The sequence below is a fragment of the Rhinolophus hipposideros genome, assembly GCF_964194185.1.
Source record: "Rhinolophus hipposideros genome assembly, chromosome: 5".
In the NCBI taxonomy this organism is placed as follows: Eukaryota; Metazoa; Chordata; class Mammalia; order Chiroptera; family Rhinolophidae; genus Rhinolophus; species Rhinolophus hipposideros.
In genome coordinates, this window is record NC_138051.1 from 71,661,836 (window position 1) to 71,687,474 (window position 25,639).

A 25,639-nucleotide genomic window follows, 5' to 3' on the forward strand; every position below is an offset into this window, starting at 1 on the left:
TGGTCACTTTCCCCTAGAGAAGCTGTGCACCGATGCCAGTGCCTAGTTCACCCTTCAAAGCAATTTTGGAACTCTTTTTCTGGAATGGCCATCAGAGCTGTTGTCATATTACCCTTGATGTCCTGAATGCCATCACAATGTCTTTCTTTCAGTATTTCCTTTATTTTTGGGTAAAGAAGGAAGTCATTGCGGGCCACATCAGGTGAGTAGGGAGGGTGTTCCAAATTCAGTTATTTGTTTACTGGCTAAAAACTCCCTCACAGACAGTGCCCTGTGAGCTGGTGCATTGTCGTGATGCAAGAGCCATGAATTGTTGGAGAAAAGTTCAGGTCATCTAACTTTTTCACGCAGCCCTTTCAGCACTCCAAATAGTAAACTTGGTTAACTGTTTGTCCAGCTGGTACAAATTCACAATGAACAATCCCTCCGATATCAAAAAAGATTAGCAATATCGTTGCAACAAGTTTATGAACTTAACTGTCCAACCTCATATTTGGCCATTGTACCTCCCTACTGTAACCCAATTATTCACGGATGTGTTCATTTACTTTAAATATCTCTAGTGAATAACATAATAGTAATATTTGTAAGCAATCTAGCTGTCTAACAATAGGGGATGGGTAAATAATTTATAGTATATCTGTATAATAAACTTGACTTTGTTAAAATTGATGCTATAGAAGGGTATCATAGACACAGAGAGGTATTCCTAGCATATATTATAAAACAACATGATGCCACGTAAAAATTTTATATACAGTAATAATATATACTAGAAAAGGAGGATTTGCAACAAGGTTGATTAGGATATGGGAACTCTGTAGTTTTACTCGAGTTTCCTGAAATAAGTACAGCAGGTCCTCACATAACATTATTTCATTCAACATCACTTCATTATAATGTTGTTAAGATGCTGTAGGAATTTAATTCTTATTTATATCAATTAGCCTATGGTAAAATTGGTTTGGTTATATGTCCTTTGGCTTCAAGACACAGAACCTATGTTAAGTGAGGATTTACTTAATGTATATAGTTTTATAATATGATAAAAGAGCAAGAGAAGTGTTATTTAGGAGGTAGAAGTAGTGATGGGATAGCAGGAACTTTGCCAGGCTCCTAAGGGAAGTAGAATTGGGCTGAAATGATGTTGTGACTTAGATTGAAATACCTGGGGTTTTTTGGAGCTCCTGCGTGGTACTTGCCCTCCTCTACCTAGAACTGTCTTTAGGCAGCCTGCCAACAACATGACCTCTGCTAATAGCAGCTGAAATCTGGGCTCATATAGATTCTTAAGTTGGATAGGAATCATGGTTATTAAGGGAGTGACCCTGTCAGAACTTTATCATCAAATAGTGTTTATTAAACACTCTCTTGCTTTAATGAGTCAGGAACTAGGCTTCTCTTTCCCTGTATCATTTCCCAGCAAGAGTAGAGCTCCCTTCCTAAAATGGACCAGGGCCTTCATTTCCCTGAAGCCATATTACTAGGCAGAATGTCCAGGGAAGGAAAGTTTGATTCAACCACGGAGCACCAAGCCAATATCTGGTTGCTGTCTGGGACCTTCCTTCTGCCTCTCATCTCTTTTTCCTATATCTCACCAGAAAATACAAGAGTAAAATTTGTGTACCGTGGACGTCTGTTGTCCAGTATATCCTTCTACCTTCCACTGGAAACATCACCCTGCCTTTCTTCTATGGAACCACCTCCCCCCATTGGCTTTATGTGGTTGGGGATGGAATGACCTCATCTCCTGGCTCTAGGAGGTGGGCACATGACGCAGGTTTGACCAACTGACATATTCCATTCTCCTTGCCATAGGTAAAAGGGCCACGAACAGGCAGGCACAAGACCCAGGTCAGGCCACTGAGACTCACTTCTGGGACTTTTGCTGGAACTATTGAAAAAGGGGTGAACTGTTTCTATTTGGGTTGCTAAGCTGATAGATTGCAAGCCTAGAGCTGTTTAAGGCCATCTTTGCCAGCTCACAGGGTAAGCTGCCTGACAGTAAAGCCAACACAAAGGAAAGCAGAGCTGAGAGGAAAGAATCAGATTTATTCAGTCATCTTTTGGAAACCTGGATCTAGCTACTCCAGAATTTACTCCTGGATTTTTCAGTGGCAAGGACTAATAAAATCCTTGCTCTACCCCCACTTAAGACTGTTTGAGTTGGATTTTTCTCACAGAAAAGGTGGAAGAAGGTGGAACTTGAGTGCAACCTACACTATGGGTAGAATATAATAACCTTTTTATCATTGTGTAGTACTTTGCAGTTTTTGAAGTACATTCACACAGAATTACATTCAAAACTCACCATGACCTTATGAAGTAGGCTCAGTCTTTATTATTGTTTTCATTTTATAGAAGAGGAAACTGATGTTCAGAGAAGTGAGGTGATGTGCACAGAGGCACAGGTTGGGGAGCAACAGAGCCAGAGCACAGATCCGGGCATTTCCACTACAGGAAGAAGCTTCTGGGGATAAATCACATTTCGGTGGGCAGAGAGGAGGCAGGGTGGGGTTTTGGAGAACAATTCCTCAGTGACAGTGACTATTTCTGCTCTTTTTGCCTCTCTCGTGATTGCTTAATATAACACTAAGTACAGATGCTCCTCAACTTAACGGTAGATAGGGTTACACCCAGATAAATGCATCCTAAGTTGAAACTGTTGTAAGTTGAAAATGCACCATAGCTTAGCCCAGCTTACCTGAACCGTGCTCAGAAGACTCGCATTAGCTCACAGTTGGGCAAAATCATCTAACACAATGAATACACTGTAGGGTTATCAGTTGTTTACCCTCATGATTGTGTGGCTGACAGAGAGTTAGGTGGCTGCCGCAATCCAGCATCACAAGAGTCTCTTACCACATATCACCAGCCCAGGGAAAAGTCAAAATTCGAAGAACGGTTTCTACTAAATGCGTATCACTTTCGCACCATCATAAACCACTGTAAGGCAGGGACCATCTGTACATAATAACAACAATAACTAATTTTACTGTTCACCATGTGTCCAGCATTGGGCAAAGTAAGCACTTGACTTGAATTATCCATCTCCTTTTGCTTTTCCCAACACTCATAGGAAGAAGGTATTATTACTATCACCACCATTTAACCTACTAAAATGAAGTAACACTCAAAAAAGTGATGCCACTTGCCCCAAATTGACACAAGTAAGTGGCAGAGCAGGGACCAGAATCCAGATCTAACCCCAAAGAACTCCCAGCTCCTTCTTAATCACTAGGCTGACCTGGTCCCTAGCAAGGAGTACACTGACGCTATCAGCAACTACTGGTTGGCCTTTTGGCCTTTCAGTTGGAAGATGTGGTTCTAGATTTTTCTTTTTAAATGTACTTCTCCCCTGCTGACGATGGGGCTGTGTTCTGTAAAACTCCACAAAGGACACAGTCCTATCGGGTACTCCGTCCACTTCTCAAGCTGTCTCTGCCTGGCTGGCCTGGGCAGCAGCAAAGCCCACAGCTGTTTCTGTGTGATGCATGGGACTTCTTAGCTTCCAGCTTCCTGGCTCCTGCTGGTGCTTCGAAGCCCACTGTGAGGGGGACAGAGGAAAGAAAGTCCTGGCAGGGGCCAGGCCCTGCCCGCAAACCCTCCGAAGACATTTCTCTGTGTCTCCTCCCACTGGGCCCCTGCTTGCTCCATCACCACCCCACAGGGAAATGAATACAGCTTATTATCTATTTATTTTATAAAGTGTTACTCTTGGTGTTCAAATTGCCTCAGGGCACAGAGCACACAATTTAAAACAATTAAAAGATATAAAACAGAGGATTGGTGATGACCAGCAGTTTTTAAAAATCAGTGATAAAATGCCAGTTTGAGGAGCCCTGGTTGCTGCAGATCCCCGGTGGGGGCTTTGTCAATGGGAGAGGCAGGGAGTGATTCTCCTAACAGCCTCTGCCTGAGTTGTTTCCTCACAAAGCCGGGGTGCTCTAGTTACCTTCCTTCAGGCTTTCCCGTCTGAGTCTTTATGACTCAGCTAAGGCCAGCATCAACTCGTTTATTTTCTTCCTGTGCCTGGCCGTGGGAGGCTTCCGGATGTCTGCAGCGTCTGCCAAGGGACGAGGCTTGTTCTAAGTGCCTGGCATGGGGGAGCAGCTTAGCTGTTGGCATGTCACTGCGCGGGCCTAGCTAGGAGCTGGTGACCAAATAATAATATTGATAATGACAATATTAATAACAAGAGCTGAGCTCGACTGAGGCTTCTGCTCTGGGAATGTTGGCTCATTGCTAAGGTTTCCTCAGCTGGAGAGACGTGTGGTTAGACCCAGAGGGGAGGAAACAAGGCAAAAGCAAGGATGTTACCCAGGTTGTAAAAGAATTTGGGAAAAGAAAAGCACAACATTGAAGTCATCTTAGCTTGAATGGAGGTCGAGGTGCAGCTGGGGCAACAGAAACGCTGCTAATTGCAGATAGGTTTGCCTAAAGAATGAGCAATGAACCCAGACTTGGAAGATGTGAGCTATGATCCCCAGCTTCTTCAGTACCTGCGTGTCCTTGGGCAAGTCACTTTACTTCTCTGGGCTTTAGTTTCCATACAATAAAATGAATGGACTGGCATGATATCCTCTTTTATTGCTACGTTATAGATGACTGATTTTCAGAACTCAAACAATCATTGACAAGTATTTAGTGACTACGTTCTATCTGCCAGGCACCTGGAGGGATCTCTCAGGAAAAGAAACATCTTCCAGTTTCTCAGGATCACGCAGGTTTCTCTCCAGTGGCCACAGCCCAGCTGCATCTTCAAGGTAGGAGAGGGGTGGGGGGGATGGGAGTGGGGGGGCAGGGAGAACAAATATCCTTCGGTTCAATTACGGATTTATTGATCACCTACCTTCCCCACCCTCCAAGTTGGTTTCCATTCGGTAGCTGTTCCATTTGATCCCCATGCAACAATGTTCTGGAATTCCCTGAGCACCACTGTACCTGAAGAGCAGCCGCCATCTCTCTCTAGACACTAATGAGGTTTCCCTTCTAGTCTCACACTGGCCTAGGGTCTTTCATCCTGCTGAGTGTCACCGTGGCTGCTTTCATTTCTCACTATGCCCAGGTTTATTCAGCTGTGTTCTCCTCTGTCGCGCAGGCTACCTGTCACAGGAGGCTGTCACAGCCCAACTGGAATTCACTTTATCTTTCCCTCTGCCCTATTCACTAAGCAAACATGAGCATTTGGCATTTCAGCCATGGAAATTCTCTGACCCCCTTTGTTCTTTCCTAAAATGGAAATCTCAGGGTCTTTGCAAAAAATTTTTTACATTCTCTGCAACCTAAACTCAACAGCTATTTGTTGAATACTTATGCTTAGTTTTGTCCGGCCCTCAAGAGGCTGATGATATGGTTGGTGAAATGAAACAGACACATATGAAACAATTTGAAAACAGCAGAGTACAGTAATATTGTCAGTATTATCATTAGGTGCCAAAATGTGTGGTACTAATACGCACGCACAGTAGTAGATGCTGACATGCCAAGTGCTTATGCACATCTCATTTAAAACTCATAACAAGCTTATGAGTTGGGTACTATTGTTCCCATTTTACACATCAGCAAACTGAGTCACAGAAATTTTAATTGGCCGACAGTCTCATGAGTGGTAAGACAACCCAGCTGTTTTCAACTCCAAAGTATGTGCATTTAAAACTTCAACTCTATGTTCAACCACTGCTTGTAAACTCCATGAAGGTGGGGTCTAGGTGTTTTGCTCCTGGCTGTTTTCCAGGGCCATTTTCCCAGTGCTTACCATAGTAAATACTCATTTGAAAATAATAAATAAATACACAAATAATAATAAATAAATACACTTCTACTTTGTATCCCCCAAGGTGGGTGGGAACCTCAGAGCAAATGTTTGTTGAAATGAATTGAAATTAGAAAAGTGTCTCATCCCAGTCAGCCTTTTTCTAAATTTTTAATTATTTTCTGTTTCTTATGTGATGCTTTTCAGAAAGTAGCAATGCTATAGGAAGAAAGAACCAAAGAGAAACCCCTTGATAGTTATAAAGTGCCATTTTTTTTTTTTAAAGCCCTGGGTCTTATCTGTCCCAGATTGGACTCCCATTCTTAGAAGGAAAAAAAAAAAAAAAAGAAAGAAAGAAATGAGTCTGCATCTTCCAGTCAGTCTGGAGGGTGTGCCTCAAAGAGGACTGAAGAGGGAAATGTTCAGTTTTATTGGTTTGTTCTGCTGGGTCCTTTTCTCCAGGACACTGTGTAGTGCGCCGAATGAAGTGGAAAATGAAGAACAGGTGAGCAATCAGCTGTGAAAAGCTTTAATGGACCCGGCACCCCTTTGGGAATGAGGCAAGGTTCTTGCTGGCGCTCAGGACCAACTCTCTTCCAGTTCAGTGGGCTTTGTTTTTGTAATGAGAATTTAACTCCCTCAGGTGGCCCCTGAATGGAGGAATATTACAGCCTTCAGCCCCAGTGGGGCTGCAGTGTCTTTAAAGACAACCGAGGCCACTGTCCAGAAAGAGGCCCCCTGGCTCACTGGGGGCCTTTGCACATCTTGAACTTCCTGGGTGGCCGGGAGAGCAGATTATGTGATCCCTGTGATTATCTGGGGCTTCCAAGTAATGGAGCTGGGGACGTCCCTGGAGTGGAGGGGACTGTGGGTTGGTGAGAATGTGAACCACCACAGTATCTCTGTGGGAACAGTGGGGTGGGCAGGCCTCTTTTAAGCTTTTAAGCTCCCTGCAGTGTTCTATAAAGAATGAGGCCTTGGATTTGGGCTGGGAAGGTGGGAAAGGATGTCTTGTCTATCTAATAATAATGAGGAGGAGGAGCAGGAGTAATCAGGCCTTCTGTGTTTACTATGTTCCAGACCCTGGGCTAAGTACCTTGTTTATTAATGCATTACAGCGATGCTTTCACTCCCTCACACTAACAAAAATTTAGCTTCTTCCTCTCTCCTGCCTGTCAGGGTTTTCCTGGCTACTGAGCTTTAAAAGATACAGAGCCAGGGGAATGGTTATAGAGAGGAGGGAGTGGAGAGGCAGTGGGGAAAGGGAAAGAAAGATTCTTCTTGCTGGGCCAGCTCTGAAGCTCTCCTTTGTGGTAGAGATTGCTAGTACTGGGCAAAGTGTAGATGAAAATTAAAAGATGAAGTGAGAGAAACATACGTAGTGAGCTAAGTCAACCTACATAACAAATATGGGACGGAGGGAAATGAAAAGCAGAAAACAAAATTTGTGGGTTGGGTGTTAGGCAGGGTTGCCAGATAAAATACAGGATACCAGTTACATTTGAATTTCAGATAAACAACAAATATGTTCCAAATAGTGCATGGGAAATATTTATACAAAAAAAAAGATTTGTGTATCTGAAATTCAAATGTAACTGGGCATTCTTCCTGTGTTTGTTTTGTTTTGTTAAATCTGGCAAGTCTAGTGTTGGGGAGAGTTTTGTAGGATTTCTAGAGTTGAGATTCTGGAGCAGTGGGTTGTGGGGTAGGGGAATTGGGCAGAAGAGGACAAGATATTTTAAGAAATGTTGTTGTGGTTTATAAAACAGATCTCCTTTTATGTTCTTCGAGGGATGCTAGTACGATTAGAAAACTTTATAAATTACATTTGGTTTTAGATCTGTCTTCTTCACCTGTCACTCCCTGTAGAGACTGGGTGATATGAGAATCTGGCTTATGTCTGGGGTACATAGACGTTAGCTCATATAATCCTTAACAATTATGCAAGGTGGACAGCATTACACTTGTTTTACAGATGAGAAAGTTAAAGCTCAGAGGGACTTGAATAACTTGCTCAGGGTCATACAGTAAGGAGCAGAGCTGATTCCCAAACCTAAATTCATTTGACTTTCTGTGCTCTAAACCTGAAGCTTTAATAACCCACATCAAACTGAATCTCTATTTCCCAACGAAATACTGCTCATATATAGTTTAAAAAAAGTGTTTGAATATAACATGTTAAATAGACTCATGGAGTTTTAGCATTCCTTTTTCAGTTGAACAAACAGTTATTTGAGACGACACGGGTCACGCAGATAGTTACTGGTAGCGCCAAGACTAGAATCTGGACCCACAGAGGGCACACAGGGATCGGACGCTCTGGGGAACAGCTATAAAGAGGTAAACAAGTCAAGTTGACCACCCCTTCCATTGTTGGCCTCCTCCTGCCTCAAATTCACCCCACCTCTCCCCCTCCCACATCCCTCTCTCTCCAAGCATTGAGCCATGTCCCATTTCTACAAATTCCCACTCTGAGCCAGCTGTCATAATCCCTGCAAGGTGTTAGCTGATAAGAGCCTGTGGGAGGATCATGAAATGTTAGTCCAGTGGAGGATATTAAAGGCTGTAGAAGTCTGAAAGCAGGTGTGTGCCGAGACAGATATTGCAGGAGGTACCAGAGGGCCTGGCCACCAGGCAGCCTTGCAAGGTAGTATTTACCTTGCGGTATTTACTCTGGTTCAACATCTGGTCTGTTCCTAGCTTTGCTAGTCTAGACACTTTGTCTTCTCATGTCCCAAGTTTGACTGGCGGCAGCAATGATGACTCATAGTAACAAAGCTCGAAGAGAGAAGCACAAACAAAAAACCCAATTTATTAATGTACAATAAGACAGACACCCGCCAAGCTGCCTCTGGCCTGACCAGTGCCTACTCTCTCATGGGATGAGAAGCTACATGGAGAATCAGATATCGACTGGTTGTTCAGAACCCCTGAAAGCAGAACAGGGGGAGTTAGGTAGAGAAGACCAGAGTTTAATAGCATCTGAGTTCTAAGGTCTGGGGCTGTCACCTCCACAATGGCTAGGTGAATGTCCCCATCAAACTAGGCTTACTGTCTTCTGGGCAGTGCTACAATAGGGCAGGTATCAGACTAGGTCCAGGAAAGAAATGAACAGTACACTCAAAAGGGAGTAGTGATTGCAGAGTGTTTAAAGAAGGGATTCTTTTCAAAGGTATTTCAAAACCAATATGGGATAATGGATCACTGCCCACCACCACCACCACCGCCCCAGCTAGCCCCAATCTAGCAACCTTAGGAGTAATTACCACCTCCAGGGCAAAAGGAGGAAGCAAATGCCAGAACCTGGAGAGAGCCCCAGCTGTGGCTCTGCAGGAGGGCATTTCCCCAGGATCTGTGGCCTTTGATAGAGGTTAGAGCCACTGTCAAATTTGTCGAGCTGAGAGGAAGCCCTGGGAAGAAATACTCTGGCTTCTCTCTCCAACTCACATCTGAACCTGCTTACGCCTCCTGTTGGCTGAACACTCTGGAAGCCAGAGGACTTGATACCGTTGGCAGAGATCAGCCTCTCAGATCACAGAGCAAGGTAGAGAAGGTAGGAAAACAATGTGCATGGGCAAAAAGAGATCCCTGGCACCGAGGCCAATTAGCGTCCTTTTTCCCATGCTTCCTTGCCAGCAAGGCCACCTTGCTTCTGCTTGAAACACTCTAGAATAATTCCTGCAACCTGGTTACACAGGGCTCTTCCTGCCATTTGCTCTCTTTTAGGTGACTCCGGACATCTTTGTTCCGATCAGTTAAGTGATGAATTCATTAATATAATTTTATAATTTTATTTTCCTTTGTTTTCTCATGGTTTTTAGAGCCAGGGTGAGGGCATCTCACAGAGGCTTCCATAAACCAACCTAAGTCAGCCTCATTGAGTAGAGGAGTTAAAGGTCAAGGAAACTCAAGAGCAGGCCAGGGCTCTCAGACATACTCTTGGCATCGGCTTTACAGGAGTATTTGCATTTTAAAATGGGCTCTTTTACATACAATATTCAAGATCCAAAGGAATGTCTTTCTAATGGCAAAATTTCAGTTTAGTAGTGGGGAGGTGTGGTGGGCTGAATAATACCCCCCCAAAGATGTGCATGTCCCAAACCCCAGAATCTATGAATATGTTGCTTTGTATGAAAAATGGGAGTTTGCAGATATGCTTAAATTAGGGATTTTGAGACGTGGAGATCATCCTGGATTATCTGGATAGGACCAATGTAATCACTAGGGTCCTTATAAGAAGGAGGCAAGACAGTCAGAAGCTGAAACAGGAGATGGATTGATGACTTTTGAAGATGGAGGAGAAGGGGCCATGAGCAAAAATGTACAGGAGGCCTCTAGAAGCTAGAAAAGTTAAGGATTCTCACCTAGAGCCTCCAGAAGGAGCACAGCTGTTGCTTTTTAGCCCTATAAGACCCATTTTGGGTTTCTGACCTCCAGAGCTGTAAAAGAATACATTTGTGTGCTTTGAAGCCACTAAATTTACAGTAATTTGTAACAGAAGTCACAGAGAACTAACACAGAAGATATTTTGGGGGTAGAGGCTCAACTTCAACATTCTTCAATCACAGACTACACTAAGAATTCTTAGGATGATAGCTTTTTGTCAACCAATTTTAGGTCTCTACCCAGACACCAGTGGACTGGAATCCTGGCCATAAAAACTATCAAGGTAATCTGTCCCATGACATGTGCAACTGATGCTAAAGTGGGTTTCTGCCCTGATAAGCATGTTCCCAGACCTCATGCTTCGCTGCACATAGGCCAGGTGTGGTTGGGGCCCTCCCACTTCCAAGACTTCCTGAGTTGAGAGCACTGGTTCACAGAAAGGCCAGCAAGAGAGGCAGGCAAAGGTGGGGAGGAGGCCTCTTCAGGCAGGGAGCATTGGTGAAAATAATGAAGGAGTAACAGAGAGGACACCTTTCCTCTTGGCACTCCATTGCAAAAAATAGACCAAAGAAAAGGATTAGAATCTGCTTTGAACTGGACTACTTGGGGGGAAAAATCCATGACATGAACTTTGTGACACTTAGCAGATTTCCTTAGTTCTATTTCCACCCCTGTGGTGACCCCAACAAGCTCTCAGGAAGAGGTCCTTTTCTGTAAAGCTGTTTTCTTTCTTCTTCAATTAAGTTTCACATACTAAATGGAAAAAAAGAGGACGTTGCTTAAACTGTGTCTTTAGAATGAAATGGATATGAAAAGGCTCAAATCCATTTGAGAGACAGCCTCTTCTGTCAGAAATCAATATAGCCCTCAAATTCTACAATGTGCCAGTTCATAAAGTGAAAATGGCTCCAATTCTGCATTTAACATTTTCAAAGCTGATATTAAATTCCAAGATTTTATATCTGCTGTTTCCCATTTAGGACTAAGTTATAAATCTGAAGTCTCTCCCCAGTTTACGAGTCTGACAGTGTTCGATAAAAACTTTTACAATCAAGTTCGATAAAGAATCACAAATCTCCATCTTGTGAATTTTAGTTTGCAACAATCTTCATAAATAACATTTCCTGCCTTGATGTTTGTCAATATTTTAAAAATGAAACAAAATAGATATACTATGTAAAGTCTTACCTTTGATTGAAATTACTGTTAGTAAAGGATTCAATGAATAAGATGTCTGCTTAGTGACATTTATAAAGAATGGCCATGAAAAGTCAGAAGAAGGAATCTTTAGTGTAGAGATCACATGGCAAATGGAAAAAAAAAAATCTACCTCTTGTTATTTAACACTGTATTTAAAAAGAAAAACAGGACTGTTTTAGGTAGAACTAACTGTTCCACTTGTGGTTTAGGATAAAATTTCCAAAGACAGCAAATAGATTCAAAAAGTGCTGTAACTCAAACAATTTAGACGGAAGAGAAGGTAATGTACTCTAGAAAACTGCGAGATGACTCAAAAAGTGACTCTGGGGAAGGCAGAGACACTGATGTGAAAGAGACATGGGAAGAGTTTGAATAAATTATGTGATGAAATGTGAAAGTGGAAAAAAGTCGTATTTCTACTGTAGTATGTAATTTTATACAGCAAGTGGTTTTAAAGATGTATGTGCCACTAAACTAGTGTATAGTTTAAGTTAAAAATTATGTTTTAGAAGACCAGTGACATGCGGGAAAGCTCATGGCAGTGATATATCAGTATAAACATTCTTGGTCTATAAAATCTATCCAACTGTAAACATAAATACCAATGAAAGAAAATTAAGTGTGTATTGATCTGGAAGGAAAGTCACCCAAAAGAATCAATGGTTGTATTTGTAAGATTACAGGTGACTTTTATTTTCTTCTTTATATATTTTTATAGTTGCCAAAGTTTACACAATGACTATTCATTACTTTTCTAACAAAAAAGAACCTCATTTTAAAAATAATCCATTAAAACATCTGCATGTAGACCCGGCCCCCATTGTGCTCCCAAGGAGCCTCCAAATTAGTATACTAGTGTGGAGTAGAAATGAAATAACAGCTAACTTTTATTGAGTGTGACTCATGTACCCAGCACTGTATTGAGCACTTTGCATGGATTATTTTAGGTAATCATTACCCCACTCCTATGAAGTTGGCATGAATACCCTGATTTTGTAGGTAAGGAAGCTAAGGATCAGAGTGTTAGTTCTTTGCCTAAATCACACAGCTAGTGGGTGGGGGTGCTGACATTTAAACCCAGGCAGATTGACTCCAGAGGTCACACTCTCCACCTGGGCTCTTTGCCGCTGTCTCCCAGGACTCCAACACCTGTCGGGCAGGATTTCAGAAGCTGTAACAGGCCAGCCCATCGAAAAATTCCTAGCCCAGTGTCCTGAGTAGTTCCTCTCAGCTTTGTACTTCAAGGAGCTGGAAATTTTCATTGAGTGAAGCAAATTTCTTACCTGGGACTGTCATGTTTGTATGAGTAAAGAGATGAGATGAACTTGTTGGGTAACATATTTTCACCTACTCCTTTAGGCAGAAAGACTTCTAAAGGAATGGGATAATTGGGTGTGCTGATTTTAAACAGGGTCTGTGAGGATGTGTATGGGCCTACTTAGCTGGCGAGGAGGAGACTAAAATAAGGAGGAGTGACCAGACCAGGGGTGGAGCAACAAGGTAGGGGTCTTTAAGTAGTCAGGGGCAGCAGAATCAGGAAAGCAAAAGGAAGCTGCGAAAGGGGCCGAAGACCAGCTTTGCCCAGCAAAGGAAGAGCACATAGTAAACATAGACTATATGCTGAGTATTCGCATTTGCCCTTTCATTTCATCCTCCCAACAACCCTATTGGAAAGGTGTCCTTATTTCTACCTGACAGTTGGAGAAGGGGAGACTCAGAGAGACGGGGAATTACTGTTTAATGGGTACAGAATTTCAGCTTGGGATGATGAAAAAGTTCTGGAAATGGATAGTGGTAATGTTGCATAACAGTGTGAATGTACTTAATGCCACTGAATTGGTTAAAATGGTTAAAATTTTAAGTATGTATATTTTGTCGTCCCCCTCGCCCCCACAAAAGACTTTCCACTGCCCAAGTCAGAACTTCCTCTAACAGGATGCAGATTACTAGGCCTTGGGTTTTAACCACGGGCTTTAATGACTCTCTGAGCTACTGCATCATTTTCCACTTTTTAAAAAAATAAGCAGAGAAACAAAATAAAATAAGCAGAGAAACAAAATTCCCTAGCCTGACACAGGGGCTCTCTCAAAAAGCCTATTGTGAATTGACAGCCTTTAGGAAGGGATGAGTCCAAAGTATGTATGGATGTATGTATGTATGTATATATGTATGTATATGTGTACATATGTATGTATGTATGCATGCATGTATGTGTGTATGTAGTGTGACTGCCTCCTCCACCCCAGTGGCTGCTGGCTGCCCGGTTGCTGCCGGTGGGGAGATAATTTGGTCTGAGTACCTGCCTAGGGATAATTCAGGGCCTCAGGAGGTTCTCAAAGAAACTGCCACTCAGAGGTTATTCATCTGATGGGAAGAGGCTGGTGAGAAAAGGAAAGAAATTTCTGGTAAGGGTTTGGCCTGAATCCTGCAAGGAGAAATGGTCTGGGAATGGACTTTGACAGCTCCCAGCGCATAGCCAAAGGGATGAAAGGAACTCATTAACAGACCAAAATTGGAATTCCATGGGCCCCCAGCTGTGAGGATGGAGATGGGGAGGTGCCAGAGAGTCCCCTGTATCTTGTGGGCTGAGTAGACTTCATGGACTTGCAATCTGAGCAGTTGCACAGGGCCCCACACCCAGGAAGGCTCCACACTTGGTTTAATGGTCTGCTGTCACCATCTTGACAGTATATATATATGCCAATTTATATAATGTATACATGTGTGTATATATATATATACGTGTATACACACACACACACACACACACATATATATACACATACACAGCCTTGCATTTTTATTTTGCACTGGGACCTACAGATTGTATAGCTGCTCTTGCCTGTAGAGCATTAGAAGGGAGAACTTCTACTGAAATCATTGGGCCAATGGGCCAGGCAGGAAGGAAGAGGGACCTCCAAGTTGCAGGTCCAGTGACTGCAAACAAAGCAGAGCAGTGCCCTGGAGATGGGATGCGAGTGTTGGGGAGGAAGAAACTAGGCTGTACCCTTCATGGTATTTTTGGCTGGTCTAATAATTAAATTGGCATGATACAGTTTAACAAGAGAAAACAACCAAATTTAATTACATACATAGGCACGGGAACCCCACGTTCATGAGAGAGTCAGAGACTGCACATACATGAGAGGTGCGGGACAGAAGAGGAACATGAGATATATATGACATTCTGAGCTAAGGATGAAGTAAGGCACCCGAGCTTCAGTAGGTCTTTGCAGGATGATAAGAGGAGCAGATGGTCAGTAATGAGTAGTTTGCCCTGCCCCTGCATATAAATAGGTTAAAAGAAGTTATTTCTGGTGGTAACTCTTACTGTGGACAAGGTCCCTAATTTAAATCTTTTAAGGGAGAGTTCAAAATTTCTAGTGAACCTGCAGGGTTTTGAGCACCTTTAGCTCCAAACAATCCACATACCACAAAGGCATATCCTGGAGTGACTCATGTTGAACTCCTACACCAGCTTACCCATCACCCTGTTTTATGAGAAAGCTCTCAAGGCAAACCCCAGACTTAGGGCCGAGGAAGGATGGGTGGTGTGTGCAGCTCCACTATCTGCCTATCTCGGCTTACTTTGTTTTCTCTTTTGCTTTGTCCTTGGCTTCAGTTCCAACCTGGACCGGTGCCTGTTATTCACTATTAGAGTTTTCATACCAATATTTCTACTTGTTCTTTAAATTTCTTGTTTCATATTACTTCTGTCTTATCTCTTTAATTCTACTTGAGGCTTGTTTTAGATTCTTGGTCTGTTTGTTATTGTTCTAATCCTTCTGTTTCAGATAACACAAGTAGCTTGTGTGATTTCATGTTTTTCTTCTGAAGGAGTAACAGCGGCCCAGTTTGGAGCACATATTCTCCAGGAGCACTGGCTGCTCTGTCTGGTATTATGTACAAGAAAGTGCCCAAGGCCAGGCCGTTGTCTGAGCTATCTCTCCAGGGGTTTCTCATACCTTGTTGCTATTGTTATTGTTGCTGTTGGTTCCTGGAATCCCTGTTTCCCTCTGTAGTTTCTCCAGTCTGGATTTGGGAAGGGGAACCAGCAGCTCTGCTGGTCCGCCAACTTGGCAGATACTGGAAGTCTCTTTCTGGCTCACTTCTGTTTCTTGTGTCACATGTCCATGCTGCATTCTCCCACACTTGTAGGTGGGTAAAACCTATTTTATTGTAAATTGCTAGGTGTGGATATTTCTCTGTTTCAATCAGTCTATTTCAATTCATTTACAAAGGGCCAAGCTAGGTGTGGATATTTCTCTATTTCAATCAGTCCATTTTAATTCGTTTACAAAGGGCCAATCAAGCAACTGCTACTGCCATTTAATTACAGGATCCAGATAAAGGAGGCTTACAAATAAGCTTTGAGTGAAGAGAATGCTGTCATTTCTGAATTCTGATTGGCTAAATTTTCTTGCAGTCCGAGTGGCCAAAATGTCAGACAATTATGCAGGAAAATGTTCTTACTTTTCGGAGAGAGTATTTATGGGTCAAATATCGTGATGTCCATAATTTACTTTAAAATGCTCAAGCATTAAAAAAACGTTCAAAAATAAGAATTGTTATTTCATGGTATTATATTCATAAGACCATAGGTTGTAGGAATAATTCTTATAGGGAAGAATGTTTCTATTTTATATTGTATATAGTCTGCCTTATATTTTATATAAATACGTTATTTGTTCTGCAAATATGCTATGGTTTGAATGTTTCTGTTCTTTCCCCCCTCCCATTCATAAGTTGAAATCCTCACACCACAAAATTATGGTTTTAGGAAATATGGCCTTTAGGAGGTGCTTGGGTCATGACGGTAGAGCCTTTAAGAATAGGATTAGTGCCTTATAGTAGAGGCTCCAGAGAGATCCCTGGCCTCTTCCACCAAATGATGACACAGAAAGAAGGCACCAGCTATGAACCAGGAAGCGGGCCCTTCCCAGAGTGTGACCATGCTGGCACTTTGATCTTGGATTTCTAGGCTCCAGAAATGTGAGAAATAAATTTCTGTTGTTTAAGCCACCCAGTCTGTGCTATTTCCTTATAGCAGCCCGAGCAGACTAAGACAATAAATATGTGGCAATATCCCATTCAATGAATTCTGCAGAAGTAATGTTTATTTGACAGATGAGAAAACTGAGGCCCATTGAACTTGTGACTTGCCTGGGACCACATACTAGATAAGATCTTAATTCTCTTGGGCACAAATTTAGGGTCTTTTCCACCCCACCCCACCCCACTCCATCTGTAATCAAGAAGGAGTCCAGGTTGACTTGCCCAGTTCAGCCATTGCTCCTTCAGAGTCTCTCCTTTCACAAATTCATCCCTGTGATGTAAACAGAACATACATTGCAAAAACTGATTCAGATGTTTCAAGACGAACATCTCACAAAGTGGTTGTAATTGATGGGGTGTCCATAACCCAGGATGGTGGGTGGCTATTTTTTTGTTTCTTCTTTCTAGTCTTTCTAATATTATATTTTACATCTGCTTGTTTAGGTAATATAGAACAATATAGATGATAACAAGTAATATAGGTTTACTGAAGAAAATTTTGAAAATACAGATAAGACAAAAAATACAAAATGAAGATCACCCACAGTCTCACTGTGACTAACATTTTGGGGATATAGCCATTGTCTATTGCTGCATAATAGATTATCCCAAAATGTAGTGGCTTAAAACGAAAGACATTTATTATCTTGCAGTTTCTACAAGAATTCAGGAGCAGCGTAGTTGGGTGGTTCTGGCTCAGGGTCTTTGATAAAGTTGGACTCATATGAATGAAGGTTTTCGTGGGGCTGCAGGGTTGATTCCAAGAGGCCTTACTCACAAGGCTGTTGATTGGAGGCCTTAATTCCTCACCACATGGGCTCTCCACAGGATTGCTTGAGTATCTTTACAATATGTGGCTGGCTTCTCCCAGAACAACTGACCCAAGAGAAAGAGCAAGGAGGAAACTGCAATGCCTTTTATAATCTAGCTTTGGAAGTCACACACTGACACTTCTGCCACATTCTGTTCGTTAGAAGAAAATCACTAAGTCAAGTCCACACTCGGGGAGAAGATTTAACCTGTAACTCTTAAGAGGAAGAGAATCAAATAACTTGTGGACATATAGTGAAACCACCCTAGGAGATCTCCAGTCAGATTTTTTTTTTTTTTAACCAAAATAGGATCTTATTGTATGTATGGCTTTATATCTTACCTTTTTGTGTTTATAAACTCTGATATCCTGGATTATAGTCCAGCTCTTCCACTTAGTAACTCTATAATCTTGGGCAAGTTACTTAACCTCTCTATCTTAGTTTCCTTATCCGTGAAATTAAAACATAACTGATAGGGTATTGGTGAGAATCACAAGTTCATATATTTAAATAACTTAGAATCATTTCTGTCACAGGATAAGCAGTATGTGTTAGCTCTTATCATGTTAGCAAGGATATTTAAAATATATATTGATAACGTCTGAATGCTTTGTTGTATGAACATTCTGTACTTTCATTCCATTATTATACCTTTAGAGCATTTCTAATTTTTTTTATTACTGTAACATAATAAGAAATATGTATTTGGTCTCTACCCCCAATTCCTGACAGAGCTGCTAAATCCCTTGGAATTTCTTGGGTGATTAAAACATCTTTTGTTCAAATGAGGAGACTCTTGGTGGACTCCTGGAGAGCATTAAGATTGGTGACTGGGCACCAGAAATACCAAGCCATGATTAAGCTTGGAACTTTCAGTTCCACCCCTCAACTTCCAGGGAGCCGAGGGAGCCTGGAGATTGAGTAAATAATCGAACATGCCTATGTGAGGAAGCCTCAGTTTCTAAACGATGGTGTTTAGAGAATTTCCAGGTCAGACACACCACACGCAGAGAGGGTGGCACCCCCAGCTCCACAGGGACAGAAGCTTCTGTGCTCAGGACCCTTTTGGACCTCATCCTATATACCTCTTCATCTGGCTAGTCATCTGTATCCTTTATGACATTATGTATAATAAACTGGTAAATGTAAGTAGATGCTTCTCTGAGTTTTGTGAGCCTTTATAACTAATTATCAAACTTGAGGCGGGCATTGTAGGAACCCTGATCTATAGACAACCGGTCAGTAGTACAGGTGGCAATCTTGGGGACTTACAATTAATTGGTGTCCGAAGTGGGGGCAGTCTTGTGGGACTGAGCTCTTAGCCTGTGGTGTGGTCTGGGCTAACTCTGGTAGTTAGTGTCAGAATTGAATTAAATTGTGGGATTCCCAATTGGTGTCCAGAGAGAGCTGGAGAATTGGTTGGTTGGGGAAAACCCCAAATGCATTTGGTGTCAGAAGCATTGTGAGTAAAGAAATAATTTTCTCTTTTAATTGCTAGTATTAGTAATGCTGTAATGATCATCCACGTCACTAAATCTGTGAGCTGGGGATGAAACTCTTTGGAATGTTTATACAATTTTGCATGTATGATGCTGCTTGTGGAGAAAGGGATCCATAGCTTTCACCAAATTCTCAAAGATGTCCCTAACCCAAAAGATGTTAAGAGCTGTTTGTCTAGGTTATAGCCCTCCAGGTTCAAGTCTTGGAGGAGGGGATTAGAGATGTAGACATCAAGGTCAGGAGCACTGGTTCACACCAAGAAAGCCCCCAGGGGAACTTTGGAGGTATCTTAGCAGTGCATTCACGTGTTGGATTTCCTGGTAGCTTATTTCTAGGATAATCTGTAGGTGACTAATCTAACCACCTTGTGACTGTTATGAGATCAAACACCTTTGTGGTCTCAAGATCTGTGGGTCTTTGGTCTCTTTCGTCTGGGCTGATTCCATTTGGGGGTTATGGATGGATTATTCCAGTATGTATTTGGTATGTGCTAAGCATTCTATAATATTTGTTGAATAAATGAATGAATACTGGAAGTGTTGGGGAAAAAAAGGAAATATGTACAAGGAAATGCAAAGTGGTCTGGGTTTGTCAGATTTTGGAATGATTGAGCTTTTGTGGTGATGGGCTACAAGAAACCCTCAGAAGGAATAGGGGCCCCAATACCCTGGTAGGAAAAGGAGATGGCAGCAGATGTTGCAGGGAGATGTTCTAAAGCATGGGCCCCCAAATAGGCTAAGTGTGAAGGTGATGGACCGATGTCTCAGACAAGACAGTGAAGGTACAAGGTGTAGGAAGCAAGTGGATTAATGTGTGGAGCCAGCTCCTACAGTGATTGCACTCACCCCACCCATCAGATCACCCCAAGACTCATCCCACCCTGCAGCTAAGAACTTAGTGACACACCCAGGGCAGCAGCCTGATGGTGCTTCAGAAGCTCACCTCCCACAGGTGGTAGCATTTTCTCCGAGCCTTCACTGCAGCAGCTGGTCAGGAACTGTCAATCTTCCAGGCCAGTAGCACTTAAAAATTGGTGTTCATCTCATCGTGTGGGTAGTTCATCTACAGTCTGGACCCCTGAGGGCTTGACTCAGGTCTGAGGGGGAGCTCAGGATTCTGCATCTGCAGAGCTGAAGGCTCACAGACAACCTATGTTCAATCCGGTCCACTGAAAAGCAGACACCAAGATGGGATTGTACATAAAAGAGATTTATTGGGGAAATGCCTATGAAGGATAAAAGAGTTGGAGCCCAGGCAGGGGGTGAGCTCAAACCCTAATGAGGATCTGGCCCCTGTGAAGGAGACGGATGGGCAGTGAGAAGACTTAGGGTAACTGTGAAGTTTAAAGGAACAGCTGCCACAGGACTCCCCTCATTGCAGATACCAATTGCAAATTCAGAAGTCCTCAAGACTACCCTCAACTTTCAATAATTTGCTAGAAGGACTCACAGAACTCACTGAAAACGATTATACTTATAGTTGTGGTTTATTACAGGGGTAGGATATAGATTAAAATCAGCCAAGAGAAGAAGCCATAGGATGGAGTCCAGAGAAGGATCAGACCCAGAGCTTCCATTGTCTTCTCCCCATGGAGTAAATATGTGTTAACATTCCTGGCATCAATGTGTGACAATCTTCATGGAGTATTACAAACCAGGGAAACGTACCTATGCCCTGGTATCAGCTTTTACTGGAGCTCCATCTTGTAGGTATGACTGATGAATTGCCTACATGGGTGATTTCAGTCTCCCGGTTGACTGACACTGAGTGACTTAAAGCCCCACCCTAAATCATGTCGTAGGTCTTTCTGGTGTGGCCAGCCCACACCCTAACTCACATTGTTACTACCTGCCAAGCCCAAGTCCCTCAGGCAGACAGAGATTAACTCCTAGGAGCCAAGGGCATAGCCCAGACCTCTGTCGGGCAGGGTTAAATTCTTTATTACACAGGTGGGAAGAGTCTTAGTAGTAGGGTGGCTCTGAGAAAGGTTCAGGCAGGTGGATGGCGAGTCCTCCAGCCAAAACTACCTGTTGGAGGCGTCCTGAGTCTCGAAGGAAAAACCTGCAGTAGTACCTCCCGCCCCCATGCTCAGCATGGCCTGGGGAGCATGCAGCAGTGTGCTTGTGGGGGTGGATGCCAGCAGTTGGGGCCTCCAGCCAAACCTGCTCCCAGCAGCACGGATGCTGAGTGGCACATGAAGGGGCAGTGCGGGTGGGGGTGGCGTGCATGCATCTGGCTCACGGGCCTTTAGGCTGTGATGCTCTTCAAGGCTTCTTTGCCTGAGATGACTGTCTCTTGCTCCTCTTTCACCTCAGTTTCCTGGCTCCTTGCAAAGAGGCAAAGGGTTAGGGCAGGACTGCCGACGTGGCCCTGTCAGTGTGGGCCATGCGCCCCTTCTGCTGCTGTGCTGTAGAGGCTCGGAGGCACAGGACACAGAGGAGGAACAAAAGAGTCTGGGGTCTGGATGACAGGTTGCCTTCCCTGAGGGGCCTCTCCTGTGGCCTCTGCTCTGGCTGCTGCTCTCTTGGCATCCCCACAGCTTTGCCTTGGCCTCATAGAGGAGAGTTCTCCCACGGGTGTGCTTGTGGCTCCGGGCTCTCCACACTGGGACCATTCAAGGCACCCAGAGTGACTGACCTGCTGAGGGGAGCACGAGGTCAGGAGGCGGCTGGGAGGAGCCACCCTCGGAGCCTCCACAGACAGAACTGCTCTCACAGACCCTTCCGTCTTTTATCGATTTCTCCTTCTTAAATTCCACAAGCTGCTCAGACAAGAAACCAGGTGGGGGAAACCAAGATTATAGAGAAAGTGTGTCACATAGACCAAGGAAGTGGAACCAGGAAGGGGGGTGACTCAGAACAGGATGTCAGCATGAGGTGTGAGGTGTGTGGTGTGTGTGTGTTTTCTGCCTGGCACCCCTGGGCCTGCCCTTAGTCTGAAGCCTAGTTCCTTCTTCCACTTTTGCTTTCACGGTGTCTTAGTGCATTCTTCTCTGGTGGTCAGATCTTAGCCCTGGGCATGGTGCACTGTGCTTTTAATTGAAAAATGAGGACCAATCTTTGTACATTTAAAAAATGTCCAGGCCTGGACCAAACCTGCACCAACACAGCCTAGGGAAAGAGATGCGTGGGACAGAACACCACCCCCGGAGCAGTGTGATATTGGGGACATGACCCTGGATATGGAGGCTGGTGTCCTGGGTCCTATAAACGACTCTTCATTGACAGTTATTACTGCATTTCCCAGATTCTCAGATATCAAAGATTAATGAGGTACAGAGATTAAGCAGTGTGCTCAAGATCCCGTAGGTAGGAGGCAAACTTCAACCTGGCTGGTGTGGCTCCAGAGCCCACCTCTTAACTGCACCGTGCAGCCTCTCTTTACGCACAAGGGAGAGAATAAGCCAAACAAAATGGAGAGTTCCTAGTCATTGTCTGTGGGCAGAAGGAAGAAATGGTAAATGGTAGATTGAGCTAAGAGCAGTGATATGCTGGTAATCTCCCTCTGCCCCCAAAGCTCTGGTTTGTGACATTTGCCAATTTCCTTGGTGTAAATACTTGCACCTTGGCTGATTTCAAGATGGTAAAATTCCTGAGTGTTTGGCAATTGCCTCAGGGGCTGTTATGAACTGGCTGCTGCACACCACCGGATGAAAGAAATTGTTCAAGTTGATCTGGGGCAGTTTAGCCAGGAAGCTGTTTTACATAGGGTTCAAGTCAGCCATCTGTGGACAGGGCTTGGCCTGTGTGTTGAGGGCTTGGAAATGGTTTCTCCCTCTCCGTTCCGAACCTGCCAACCTGGGGAGCCAGCCCCTTGCTAGACTCCGGGGAGGGTGAGTGCATGTTCTCCATGCCTCGCTGGCCTCCCTGAGTATCACAAACGGAGCTGAAGACCAAAGTTCCCACTCAAAGGGAGGCAGCTATCTGACTCATGCTCAAGAAGGAGCACTTAATGGTGGCCTAAGGGCCTCCTCTGGACGCAGAGTGGCAGAGGTTAAATGACCTGGAAGGGAAGAAAAACACAAGGTTAAACAAGAGGGAAGAGGGCCTTTGAGGTGGTGAAGCTGAGAGGTTAGGAGAAGGCTGGTGAGCTGCTGTCAGTGAGGGCCGAGGAGGGCCGAGAAAGACCTAGAAAGACGAATAACTGGAGAACATTTAGGTCACTATCAGGACAGGTCTAGAAACCAAGTCACAAAGTAGGAATCACAAACTCAGATGGCTACAGGGCCCAGGCAGATAACTTAATGGGCAAATCAGACAATGTATAATAAAATAGGCAGTGGTGGGCTGTGGCCAGTTGTAAGCAAGTGCCTTGCCAAAAGACACTGAAGTGGGTTTTTGTTTTGTTTTGTTTTTGTTTTTTTGTTTTGTTTTTTAACATTATATAATAGCCAAACAAAATAGATCCCGGACTTGGATGTAGGCCTCTCCTTTGTGAGTTCTGTCACCAAGCCTCTCCTCACAAGGGTTTTGAAGGCCAGACTTATAGGTTGGCCTAATAGTGGCCAGAAGCTCCCATTACCCCTGCTCTGCATCTGAGCGGTCGGGCACCAGGGGTGGGGTGGGCAGTGAGATCCATCCATCCATCCCAGGTACAGACAGACAATACGGGGGCGCATTGTCTGGAGCAAATTTTAAAACAATAATAGAATGAACTAAAATTCAGTCTGTTTTTTATTATCAATATGTGTTGGCAATCCTGAACGATGTCAGTGATAAAAATACTCTCCTTGAAAAAATCTTTTATTGGTCTAAGTTCTAAACAATTGCTATGGTTGTCGTTAAGTTTTAATAATATACTCATACATGTAACCTTCAAATGAACACATTTTCATAAATTATCTATTAATGAACATTATATTCTACATGGAAGTTAATTTGAGAATTAGCCCCTGACTTAAGTGGATTCACTCACCAGCATTTCTTTCTAGAATAAGTACTGAATGATTTGAAACCTTTCAGTTCCCAACTCTGTGGAACCACGTATTCCTGTGTTTGAAAACTAGATTCAAAATAAAAAATAACAGCACACGATTGTACACATGACAAAACAGAATATGAGTTAGTTCCATTTTGTTGTTCCTTGCGACCATGCCAGAAGAACTGAAAAGGACATTGTTTAAATGCCTTGATTGTTTTCATCAAGAGCTGAGTGCTTGTTTTAAAGCAGCATGTCAAATAATTCTAATTTCTTTGTCATTCAGCCAGTTTCTCTGATTCTTACAGAAGAAAAACTTCAGAAATTTACCAACTATAATAGAAATTCCTGGTGAATTTTCTGGTGAAGATATTTTAGCAGAAATTTTTTTGGCTGTGGAAACATTTGGAAACAGCTAAAATTGATCCCAAAGAAACAAATATATGGATAGTATTGCAACTTCTAAAATTAACTGTGACAAGGGATTTTTATGAATCTCTGACAAACCTATCCTCATGTGTAAGGTTTCCTATCTACAGTATTTGTTTATCTGTTGATTCATAGGAAAGAAATTTTTCTAAATGAAAATTAACTGTATGTGAAAATAGATCAACAAACTGCCCATGGAACACGAATATGTGATCAGTTTTGACAGAGTCATTTACAAATTTGTAGAGGTTGAGCCTGGAAAACAGAAACTATAATATTATTCATTACTGCAACAGACTGATATGTAGGTATGTTTGTTTCAGTTAAAAAATGTTGATGTAATTAAAACATACCAATCCATTACTTTTTCTCTTTTTTCTCTTTTGACATTGATTTATTTGTTTTTATTGACATTATATATATGAAGTTTAATAAAAGAAAACCTTTTCTGTCTGCATTCCTTTTCTGACCACTATTATTATTTGTTTCATTTCATGATTGTTGCTGAAAGTTGTCACATAAAGGAGGGGGATGTGAAAAAGGATCTGCCCCTGCTGCTCTGAAGTCTGCTAAACCTCTGAGCTGCAGAAACTCCTGGGTCTCTCTAGGCAGGGACCACATGGGGAGAGGGTTTCCCTCCAACATTTTATTTAAATCTTTTTCCAACATAGGAGCACTTTTGAGAACCTGATCCTCATCATTTAGTGCCCTGATTGGAGAGTCCATCTTGGCCGCCCAGAATGGGCTTTGGAGATCCTGGTATTCACAAGTTTGATCCCACGGCCAGGGCGTGGAAGGTTTTGTTCCCACTTGAGGATGAAAATATTGTGGGGCCCTTTGTAGCTGCCATTCTAGATGGGTGACATGGAGACTTTCACAAGCATGATGCTTTGACATTGGGGAGAGAGATGGAAGTGACTTTGTTCTGCTGCTGGCTCCTGGCCCCTAGCCAGACTGTTTCAGTGCTGGCTCCATTGTGCTTGCCTTTGCAGAAGGAGGAGGTGGAGACTCACCAGCCTGATTGCGGGGGAGGGGCCAGAGTTAGGCAATGAGGATGACCCCTAAACCAGCCCTGCCGGGTAGGGCCAGGCTAAGCGCTACTGCAGCCAGCCCTAGATGGGCAGAGATGGTGGCTTTCTCTGAGGAATAATTTGAAAGGTTACTGGCTCAAGATAGTACTGCCCTACCCCCCGCCCCGACCTTACCCCGCGTCAGGCCTGAAATTCTCACCACTGCAGTCATTCCACTGACATAGTACTACCTCTAATATCACTACTACCATTATTACTACTATCACGATTTTCCCTAGGCTTCCTAGATATTCTTGTGACTGTACAAAAGTGCTACCTGGAGGGACGACCGCATTCGCCCTCAAAATGACAAGGAAGACCAGCTCCTCTGTGGCTACCCTGGTTACGCAGGAGGTAAGGGATGCTGAGCAGGGGTGGGTTTACCGGGAGTCTGGGATGAAGAGAGATCGGGGACAGTGGAACAGGAGACAGAACGGGAGAAGAGGAAAGGTGTGGACTGCCGGGCCTGGGCCTGGGCCCGGTGCCCAGGGACAGGACAGGCAGATAGCTTCGTC

The 25,639-nt window shown here is 43.4% G+C and overlaps 1 protein-coding gene across 1 annotated transcript in view; it reads left to right on the forward strand.

Annotated features, from left to right (window-relative positions):
• The window catches only part of LOC308498085 (uncharacterized protein), a 57,066-nt gene that overhangs the window by 14,202 nt on the left and 17,225 nt on the right, over positions 1–25,639 (forward strand). The window contains exons 3-4 of the mRNA XM_081049402.1: positions 4,670–4,766; positions 25,364–25,478. Coding sequence (XP_080905528.1) covers positions 4,670–4,766; positions 25,364–25,434 — 168 coding nt within the window. The 3' untranslated portion in view covers positions 25,435–25,478. The remainder of the gene's footprint in view (positions 1–4,669; positions 4,767–25,363; positions 25,479–25,639) is intronic.